The sequence below is a fragment of the Plectropomus leopardus genome, chromosome 1 (genome assembly GCF_008729295.1).
Source record: "Plectropomus leopardus isolate mb chromosome 1, YSFRI_Pleo_2.0, whole genome shotgun sequence".
Taxonomy (NCBI): domain Eukaryota; kingdom Metazoa; phylum Chordata; class Actinopteri; order Perciformes; family Serranidae; genus Plectropomus; species Plectropomus leopardus.
This window is the reverse complement of record NC_056463.1, coordinates 206,023-217,338: the sequence shown is the minus strand read 5'-3', so window position 1 is coordinate 217,338 and position 11,316 is coordinate 206,023. Positions and strand designations below refer to the sequence as shown.

General features: G+C 42.1%; 1 protein-coding gene across 1 annotated transcript; it reads left to right on the top strand.

The window, feature by feature from the left end:
- Positions 1–2,003: 2,003 nt before the first annotated feature.
- Positions 2,004–10,648, top strand: LOC121942176 (zinc finger protein 142-like). The gene is made up of 7 exons (XM_042485316.1): positions 2,004–2,490; positions 2,636–2,863; positions 3,573–4,397; positions 4,523–4,700; positions 5,928–8,871; positions 9,354–9,459; positions 9,764–10,648. Exons 1-7 carry the CDS (start codon positions 2,004–2,006, stop codon positions 10,291–10,293), a joined length of 5,298 nt encoding a protein of 1,765 aa, XP_042341250.1. The 3' UTR covers positions 10,294–10,648.
- Positions 10,649–11,316: the final 668 nt, after the last annotated feature.

The following is an 11,316-nucleotide window of genomic DNA, read 5'->3' as shown; positions in this document are numbered from 1 at the left end:
TAAATCATGTAGCTGTCCCTTTGCAAAGATATGTCTATTTCTTAAGCATGAATAGGAATTTCGGTATTTTATGAACCATACAGTCAAAGCACCGGCAGTGTATGGGTGTTGTTATTGTGTCTTAGGGACTGTTCGTTACTTATCAGAAGGGAGGGGGTCGTTCAAAACGGAGGAAGCACTTCAAATATTTGCTTAAGCACTGGAGGGGACATTATACTTTTTAATATGGATTAGGGACTGGACATTTAACTTCAAATGATGGTATTTTTGTTTTTTTTTAAATACTCTCAGAACTCCAAAACCCACAATTGGGTTTGAAAGGCATGTTCTCTTTAAAGAAGTATTTCACCACTGGGATGATGGCCTTTATCAAAACAAGGATGCCTATGCAGTAGACACAGATATTTTTGATATTAATGCTACATGACAAGTGGTAGAAAACCTACAACTACCCCTGGATGGGGGGTGGGGGGGGGGGGTTAAATCGTGCCATGTATCACAGAGGTCACTGATTATTTATTGTGGAGGGAGAGTCATGCATTTTCCCCTTCACTCAGGGAGGCTAAAGTCAAAATATTTGTAGTTCTGGGGAGGGTCATGAATAAAAAAAAAAATAAGTTGCACCCCAGCGACCCCACTCTGATAAATAAAGTACAGTTCCTTGGTACTTCAGAGGGATACAGGGATGTGAACTTCTTTCAAATTAATTTAAAGCCTCGCTTCACACAACTACCAATAGATTGAAAATGTTTTTACTTTTTCTTAGTTGTGTCTGATCACTTAGATACAGTTTGGGTTTTTTTTGATACATTTATGAAATTTCACGAGTACAATGAAGGCAAATGGAACTTTTTGGTATATCATGAAAAAAACACTTTAAGAAAATTCAACAACAGCATCTTCTAAAATCAGGCCTGTTGTTACAGTCCGCATCCAAAGAACGCAATGTACTCTATGAAATGTCTCTGAAAACTGTCAGTAGTGTGATTTGTAGAAACTAACTCTCCCCTACTAAACCTCAATAAATCTTCCTCGTGAATGACAGTTTAAGCCCTTGCTAAACATGTAATTTTGTATGTGTTTGTGTTTGGTACGAGTAAATACTATGTGTGTTATTGCAAGCCATTATTATATATCGTTACAGTGAGTTTACAGTCCTTGTAGAACTGTCACATTTTTACTTTATTATGGAGCTGAATACAAACAGATTTGGTTAAAATTGTTATTGTATCTAACATCCCATTGACAGCAAACAATAATGATATTGTGTATTGTATAATGTATTATCAGGGTTCCTGTGGATCCTTAAAGTCTTAAAAGGCATTGAATTGATTAATCTAAAATTAAGGCTTTAAATGGTATTAAACTGACTTAAATTAATCTAAAGTCTAAAAATGCTCAAACATGGGAAGTGAGATTTTATTAACCTTTTTTTTCCCCTGACGTTGCATTGTAAAGTCTCTAAATAATTGGTAACATCTATTATTTGTTAAATAATAATGATAAATCCCTTTTCTTATACTTGTCATGATGGGAAACCAAATAGTGGAATTTCACATACAGATTGAAAGACACAAAATAGCCCCCCCCCTCCAAAAAAACCCAGCAGAAATGCTTTTCTGTTGGTTAACTGAATAGATTCTTTCATGATAATTTAATATGTTCATTTTCTTCCATGTGTTCCACTCTAAAACTAGTGCTGTTTTTTTTTCAACATTTGACGCAGATAATCTCACTTTCTTTTCAAAAGTCGTGTTTTATGTTACAATAAACATTTGGGTAAAATAAACTCATCCTTCAACTTTGGTTATTAGAAAATTGGCCTTAATCTCAATTCCGAATGGCATTAAAAAAAAGTCTTAAAAAGTCCTAAATTTACTTTGCCTTAAGCTGTGGGAACTATTATATGTACATGTGATACAAAACGTGAGTTACAAATTTGTTTGTGCTCTTTTTAAATTTGACAAATTGTAACTGAATGCTGTGCTGTTCTTTCAGAAACAATGGAGACTGCGGAGGCTCGTGAATGTGAGAAATGTGGAGAGAGTTTCTCAGACAGTGGTTCGTTCACCTCTCACTCCTGCTCAGAGAGGCCGACAGCACCAACCAGTAATAAACAGTTGGAGAACTACAAGTGTTCTCAGTGCAGTGAGGTTTTTTCTAGGCCAGGAGTCCTGAAACACCACTTTAAAGTCACCCACGGTGGACACGACCCCGAAGACTCGTTCCCCTGCACTGAAGAAGGCTGCCAGTCTAGCAGCACAGACCGTCAGGAATATCAGGATCACTTAAAGTCCACACATTGTCTCACTCTCATCCCTTGCACCCTGCAGTCCTGCAAAGCCGCGTTTCTCACACGGAGCGAGGTGGAGAGACACTCACGGGCCCACATGCCCTTTGGATGCTTTCAGTGTCAGTTTGTCACTGAAAATGCAAAAGACCTGAGTGACCACGTTGCAAAGTACAACCATCTGCCACCTAGCACTAAAGGTAAACACACATGTTGCACAAATGCAGAAATCTTGTCTGTCTTCCCATTAAACCTGTGCTTGTTTTGTTTTTGTTGGATGTAGCTCTTCTGCTGCATCACTGAGAAGCAGATTTTACATAAAAATTTCGGCTCTTCTATTTATAGGGAATGAGGCTGCAGCCACAAGTGTATGCACTGATGGAAGCCACCAGCCTCAGGTGTCCAACAGGCCAAAAAGAAAACTGAAGCCCAGCCCAGCTCAAGCATCATCATTACCAGAGGACAGCAATGAGGACCAGCCAGAGAGGCAAAGGCACAGTATTAAAAGAGGGAAAAAGGCCGTGGAGAGAGAAAAACCCCCAGCAGTGGATGCTGCACCGCCTCCATCCAAAGGTACGAACACTAGTCTGCTTAGTGTATTATAGTGAGGAGATTTCAAGTTCATATGACATAATAAAGCACAAAGAGGTGACCAAAACCCAAGCTGTTCCACTAATAAAAAACACAAGTGATCCATCGGGCTATCAGTCATTCCAGACCACATGTTTTCTTTATTTCTAAGTCAAATGGCAACTCCACAACTTAACTGCTCTGGTTCACTTTCAAAGCTTTCATAAAGTAAATAAAATTTCTGCTGCACAAAAAGCCTGCTAATACCAACCAACATCTGGCTTTAAATGCAGTGAGAATGCATATGATCAGCATTCACACTGGGGTCAAATGACTCTGCAGTAGATATTTGTAGCCGTCAGCTCCAATCGGCATTGATGGAGTAATTTCAGCTCCTTAACCCATGACCTATTTATTTATTTGTTTAATCATTTTTACTTTTTTTTTTAAATCATACAACTTTGACATCACAGGTCATTCTAAGCTAGCTGGGATGGGGAGGGGAGGGTTAGACAAAAGGTTCACTTTTCTTCTGCAGTATCAATACCCGCAAAATTTGGAAAACCCATGGGCACATACAGATGAGATGCAGCAATGTATATATGATTTATTACTATACTCTGCACAAAACTAAATAAAAATTTGATCACAAAAAAAAACTCCAAAATGCGTCACTACGTTCAGAATGAATTCAGTCTATTCTTTCCATCAGAGTATCTTGCAGAGGGATCAGAGCACACCTATCGCACCCACACCTGCCCCAAGTGCCGCCGCTGCTTCAAGATGCGCTCCCACCTGCAGGAGCACCTCCATATACATTTTCCTGATCCCAGCCTCCAGTGTCCCACCTGCAAGCGCTACTTCACCAGCAAGAGCAAGCTACGCATACACAGACTCCGTGAGGCGGGGGAAAAGCTTCACCGTTGCCACTTGTGTGAATATTCTGCCGTGGAGCGTAACGCGATCAGCCGCCACCTTGCCAGTGTGCACGCCGACGAGGTAGAAGATGGCGTTAACAGTCACAGCTATCCCTGTCCCACCTGTGGTCAAAGCTTTCGCCAGAGCAGGTTGCTTAAGGCCCACATGAAGACGCACAATATTCTCTCTCACAGCAAGCCGGTGGCCTGCTTCCAAGAGGGTTGCTCTTTCCAGAGTTCTTTGCGTAAAGAACTTCTTCGTCACACTGCTGAGGTGCATGGGGTCAAGGCCGTAGAGTGTCGCCATCACGTCTGTGGAGCCATCTTCCAAAGCGAGACAGACATGGAGGCTCATTATCGGACACACCTGGCCTACCACTGCTCTCAGTGTGATTTCTCTTGTTCTAATAAGAGCGTCTTCCTCCAGCACCAGCGGAACGGTCACCCGGGAAATGACAAGCTCTGCTGCGACTTCTGCCCCTTCGTCACATTTAACCCTGTGGAGTTCGAGCAGCACATCGGACATTTGCACGCCAATGAGAAGATCCATAGCTGCTCTCAGTGCAGCTACGTGACCTCGCATAAACGGGGCTTGAAGCGACACATGCTGATGCACAGCGGTGAGGAGGGAATTGATTTTTTTTATATTTTCACGGTACAGAATCTCTGATTTATTGTTTAAGTTGCTCTCGTAAAATGCTACTACTTTTGGCATCTCCTGATTTATTCCTTTGCTCTATTATAGGCGAGAAGCCCCACAAGTGCAGCCTGTGTGACTTCAGGTGCCGAGACGAGTCCTACCTCTCTAAACACATGCTCACTCACTCAGACGACAAGAATTTTATGTGTGCTGAATGTGGATATGTCACTAAATGGAAACACTACTTGAATGTCCACATGAGAAAACATGCTGGAGACCTCAGGTAGACATACAACCTTTGGTTATGGTTTTTTCTTGCTATTGTTAGTGCACTGCTGAGTACACACAGAACTATCAGAACATCATGACAGTTTGAGACTTCCAAGTCTCATTTATTAAGTCTGTGCTTAGTGCTTCCCAAACACATGCATTCTCTATAAACCTTTACATTTAAAACTAAATTGAACTTATCTATACTCTCTACTGACTCATTTTACCTTGCTGAACATATGAGCTGCTGATCTACCACAGCCTCAGTCAGTTAGTTCATTTGTGTTATTGTGTGACTTTGGGGAATCCAAACTAAAAACATAAGGGTTCCTAAGCATCCACCTTGGGTACGATGGATGTACTCTTTAATTTTCAGTCTCTTAAGAAGTTAAATGCATTTGTCGCTGGAATTAGCATGTGGTTACTCTTTAGATTGAAAAATACACTGAATATAAAGATGGACAGCATGACTCCTCCCCAACACTGAAGCCAAAACATCTCATTCGCCATCTGCTGGCTTGCTGCATTATGGATATACATGTTAGTGGATGGGACATAGGCCAAACCATTAACTCAAAGTACACGTCAAAGACATTTTTCTCAATGATGGTTCATGGGTCATTTTAAGTACTTCTTATCATGCCGATGTTTGTGCTCATTTTTCGGATACGTTTGGTTTCAATAAGTTATTTGATGCTATATCACAGGCAACTGGACTTGCTTGGGTTTCTTGACATCTGGCCTCTCATCTAAGCGGCCTCTTCAGTTCTTCTTTTTCAGAACTAAAGAAGCTGCTCAATTGAGACACAAAACATCTTCAAGAAACTCAAGCAAGTCCAGTTGTGTACAATATAGCACCTAGAATTACAATGACATGGATGACTGAGAACCCTCACCAACATACTAGTTATTCGATGCTATAAAAAGGGGTTTTGACAACATGATTGACAGCTGTGTGTGCCACAATTGGTCACATGGCTGGAACTCATGTAGATTGTTACTGGGCAGACTCTGGCTTGAAATTATGGCAAAAGAGCAAGATGGCAGTGGTTGTATCTGGGATATTTTGGCTTTGTTTTTGTAGAGTGGGGGTTAATGGAGACTCGCTGTCCATTGTTATATACAGTCAATGGATTGAAAAAAAGACTGTCTGAATGTATCAAAGTGCATAAATGTCTCTCTGTGTTGTATTCGCATTCACAATTGTTGTTGTGACTAAACTTCCTGTTTGCTGCTCTAGGTACCAGTGTGACCAGTGCCCTTACCGCTGCCACCGAATGGACCAACTCAACAGCCACAAATTACGACATCAGGCCAAATCACTAATGTGTGAGATCTGTGCTTATGCCTGCAAGCGCAAATACGAGCTTCGCAATCACATGTTGGCCAAACACTCTGGAGAGGAGAAACAGCCGTCTGTCTATAAGTGTAAATACTGCACATACACTACCAGCTACAGACAAGCCCTCCAAAACCATGAGAACTGCAAACACACCAAGCTGAAAGAGTTCCGCTGTGCCCTCTGCTTCTACTCCTCTTTCAGCAGCATCAGCCTCTTCCTGCACAAGAGGAAAGCTCACGGCTACGTACCTGGAGACAAAGCATGGCTCGAGAACTATGCTGCAAAGGAGAAGGAGAGGAACTCAACAGAGCTCTTGCAGGATTTTTACAATAAGCCCTCAGCAGCTAACGAGCAGTCTGAACAATCCACCTCTGAAGGACCTCCACCAGCTCAAAGAGAACTATCTGATCTTCCTGGCTCAGCAGATCACAGTGCAAGCAAAGGATCCACAGCTGCTTCACAAACTGTGGATTCTGTTTTTGATGTTGATTCTCAAAAGGTTGTTAACCAAGGTATTTCAGACAGTCCGCCCTCTGTGAACAGCCCTGAGGAGTACTGTACTCTTGTTTTAACAACATTATCAACCACTGAGTATCAGACCTCCTCTTTGGAAATTCAGGAAGACAATTGTGCAAATCAAACCCCAAGCTCATCGAATTTAAACTGCAATGGCTCGGACATATCGCAAGTAAAGGCAGACCGCTCTACATCTTCATTAGAGGAAGACGATGTGGCTATGGCAGATGCAGAATGTGAACAAAGTGACATAGATGACAACTATGAGCCACTAAATAATACAAGTCAACCAGTCAAACCTGGGGAGGGTCAAACACCTGAGGTAGAGAGTGATGGTGGAACAATCAGTTCCACTTTACCATCTGAGCAAACTGAGCCGTTAGAGTGTGAGACCCGTCTTAAAGCTATGAGGAAGCACGACAAAGACCAAGCAGAAGCCATGGTTTTGGAGGGACGGGTGCAAATGCTTGTGGTGCCAACTAAAGACATATATCGCTGTGACAAGTGCTCTTATGTAACCAGTAAAGAGACCTCTTTGAAGTACCACTGCCAGGCTTTGTGCCATGGTAGAATGAAGGGACACAAGTGCCAGGCCTGTGGTGCACAGTTCAAACAGAGGAGAGGTCTTGACAGCCACCTTACCAAGAAGTGCCCGGCACTTCCACGGAAAACAAGGACATTTGTAGGCACTTCAAATACATGTTTGGCAACAGAAGACAACTCCACTTTAGGTCAGGATAAGGAATCAAATTCCAAACAGACGGAGCTTCTGTCCTCACAAAAAAGGATTACCACAGATAAGAGACTTTGTCAGCAAGAACAAGGAGTCCGTACATCTCATTTAAAAAACTCTAAAGCTATTTTTCATAATGCTTCTACATCCAGAGACTCAGGACAGCAGCAAAGCAAAATTCAGACAAAAAAGACTTCAAAAGATAAACTTGCAAAAAAGCAATTATTTTCTAGTACCAAACAAAAAAATGCTCCACTGCAGGAGCCTCTTATGGCTAATAAAGATGGGAAATTCAACTGCAAGCTGTGCAATTTTTCATCAGTCAGGCTTGCAACAGTTGAACGGCACCTCTCAACTTGCAGGAAAATCTCAAGGAAAAGAGAGACTCAGATCATTTCAGAAGGAGAGGATGAGCGTGGTAACAAGTCCGTCAAAGAAAAAGAGGACTTGGTGGACAAGTGCAAAGAAAGAACTGGGAAAGTTTCTGAGAAACATCAAATCTTCTCTTGTCAAAGCTGTGCATTTAAATGCAACCAGAAAAGAGCATTAGACAGTCATGAAAAGAGAGGCTGCCTGAAGCCAGATGAAGTCCAATGCACCATGTGTTCATTTATAGCCAAATCAAAGACGTCTTTGACCCGTCACATCGTGTGTGTCCATAACAGAAAAAAGGTTGGTGTTGCTAAACGTTTGCAATGTCAGCACTGTTCTTTCACCTGTAAACAAGAACGACGCATGACTCAACATATCGCGCTCAAACACAAAGGTGCACGACCTCACCATTGTCGGTATTGTCCTTTTAGCACCACAAGGCGCTATCGCCTGGAAGAGCACGAGTCTCTCCACACGGGAATCGGTCGTCACAGCTGCGATTTGTGCGACAAGACCTTTGGGGCTGTGACTAAATTGCGCCAACATAAGATGCGCATCCACGACAAACAGCCCACACACTTCTGCTCGCTGTGCGACTTCAGTGGCTACACCCTTGACGATGTAAGACGGCACAATCTCAGATGCCACACGGGAGAGTTGCACCACGCTTGCACTCATTGTGATGCTCAGTTTAGTTCAGAAGTTGCACTCAGAAACCACTGCAAGCGTGTGCACCAGCTCCAGGTCTGTTTCTCATGTAAGCAGTGTGACTACACATGTGGCAGCGAGGTCACTCTTAAGACCCACCACGAGAGCAAGCACTATCAGGTGAAGTGCAACACCTGCCAGGAGTCTTTCAAGACAAAGGAAAGCCTTGAAATTCATCAGAGATGCCACCTGGCGCATCATTGTCAGCTGTGCCCCTTCGCTACCAAAACGAGGCAGCTGTTAGCTCAGCACCTTCTGAATGACCATGAGGGGGGGTCTCCAGAGGACAAGCCCCTCAAGTGCAGCTCTTGTCAGTTTGCTTGTCGGCATCAGCTGGTGTTAGAGCAGCACCTCCGTTCACATGGAGGTAAGCGTCTCTACAAATGCACAGACTGCAAGTATTCGACCCGCAACAAGCAGAAGATCACATGGCACATTCGCATTCACACTGGAGAGAAGCCTTACAGCTGTGAGCAGTGCAGTTACACCTGCACCGATCCGTCTAGGTTGAAGGTAAGCTGAAAGTTTATAGACTGAGTTTATTTGTGAGTTAAATTGAATTATAAAAACCTGATTTTTTTTTTCTTTACAGGCATGTCCGTACATATCTTGGTCACATTTCTTTAATAACCAAGGGACACTTACCAGAAATGTTTTTTTAAGCAATAGTTCAATAGTTCATGGTTTGAACCTTAAGTTGTGAACGAATCGCGAGCGTCCATGCTTCTCTATCTCCATCAGATGAAAGGCAAATGTCATTGTGGTGATACCATTTTTGCCACAGTCGTGCCTCTTTACTCACGCACTATCAATGACGTTGACAGTACTGATGATGACCATGAAGGGTTGTTGACCCATTTAATAGGGGGAAATTTCAACCACTACCTGATAAAGGTAGCATTCAGAAACAAGGGTTAAAATCCTTATACTGTAATATGACGTTAAATGTGTTTCCAAAAAATAATCTTCTATTTTTCTGTTTTACTCTACCATAGCTTCACATGAGGGTTCACCAAGAAGAGAGGAAGTACCTTTGTCCAGAGTGTGGTTACAAATGCAAATGGGCGACTCAGCTGAAGTACCACATGACCAAGCACACAGGTATCATCAACACATCAAGCTCAATGATCTGGTAATTTTTTAAGATCAGGGAACAGTGATTTTTGCCTCATTGCCTTAGTCAGCAGTGGGGTTTTTAATATGTTGCCTCATAGTTGTTAATAATCAGCCAAACTTCCAGGAATTCATAACACATTATCGTATCTTTGTTTACTCATTTTTGTTGCATGATTTTTACCTGTTTGCAATCTTTTCAAGCACTCATCTGAAATTGCTTTTGTAAGTGTAGTTTACAGATTTTTATCCTGCTGGGGAAAAACAAAAAACATTTCTTTGTCCTCTACAGGGGACAAGCCATATGCCTGTGATGAGTGTGATTACCGCACAAACAGAGCGGACGCCCTCCGTGCCCACCGGGACACGCAGCACTGCGATTTGCGCCCTTATGTCTGCGAGAAATGTGGAAAAGCCTTCAAGACTAGTTTTATTCTGAAAACCCACCAGCGTCAGCACAGTGACGATCGGCCGTACACATGCGGCTTGTGCCACAAGGCCTTCCGCTGGCCGGCGGGGCTCAGACATCACTATCTCTCGCACACCAAGCAGCAACCTTTCTGCTGTCGCCACTGCTCCTACAGAGCCAAACAGAAGTTCCAGGTGGTCAAACATTTGCAGAGGCACCATCCAGAGATGTCAGTGGAGCAGGGGGTGGTGAGGGACTCTGAAGCAGTGGGCCTGACCCTGAAGGAGGCCTTGCAGGGGACACTGGATGAGAGAGCGGTAGAAATTAATGAGAAAGGAGGGACCGGTGACGAGGCACAGGTAGTAGTGGAAGAAGTTGTGCAAAAAGAGGAAGAAAACGAGAAAAAACACTGAAGAGAGCACAAAGGATGCAATTGTCAATTCAGACTATACATTATCATTTACCACTTGATTTCAGCAGAGGTGGAAAGTACATTTTCCTCAAGTTTTCCACTGTACTCAACCTGGACTCTGTTTTTCCATGTTTTTGTATCTCAGTGACTTATAGATACAACTTTCTTTCTTTTTTTTAAACTGGTCCAGAAGTCCAGTTAAAGTCAGACTAAGGTGTGCACATGGTGGAATAGTTCCACTTCCTGTAGTATTATCTTGGTGTGTTAATCCAATTTCAAGAATTCGATTTACTCCAATTTCAGTCCGACTAACATGTATTTTAAAAGTCCAGTTTTAGCTGGACTAACACAATAATCAGACATCATGGAAACGTACTAACCGTTCCAACAATCACAAACTCTGGTTTGGTTATATTAACCCTTACTTCACCAAGATAGAAGTGAAAAAAAGCTGGCTTTATACACGCTAAATGTGCTGCTTACTTAAATGGAGTCTGGCTATAGAAATTTTGGGGCTGTTAAACAAAAAGGATCTTACTCTATAACAAATAAAGTTCTATCACAGTAGGAACCTTTCCATTAAGTTCTCAGAAAATTACAGTCTTAGCCTGTCAGTGGCAAGAATAAGCACATTTAGAGGATGTTAATTGACAGAACAAACATGCACTGCAGCCTGTATCGCCGGCTGCAGCGCATTCTTTCAAATACATGGGAGTAAGGCAATGAGCAGAGAAAATGATCCCAAAATAGCAAGAAATTAGTAAAAAAGTACAAGAAAATTAGTTTATTTAAAAAGCAAAAAAAAAAAAGTAAAACATTAAAGCTAACAAGGAAATACGTAATAATGATAATGATGATAATAAACAACGTTTTCCGGATATTTTCCTCTAGCTTTTTAAAGATTATTTTCTAAATCTGTTAATTCCTTTAAACTTGCAAGACATTTCTTAGCGTTTTTTTTTTTAACCACAATTCCAAAAGAAACAAAAACCAATTAGCTCAGGGTTCAAAAGAGAGAGGTCCT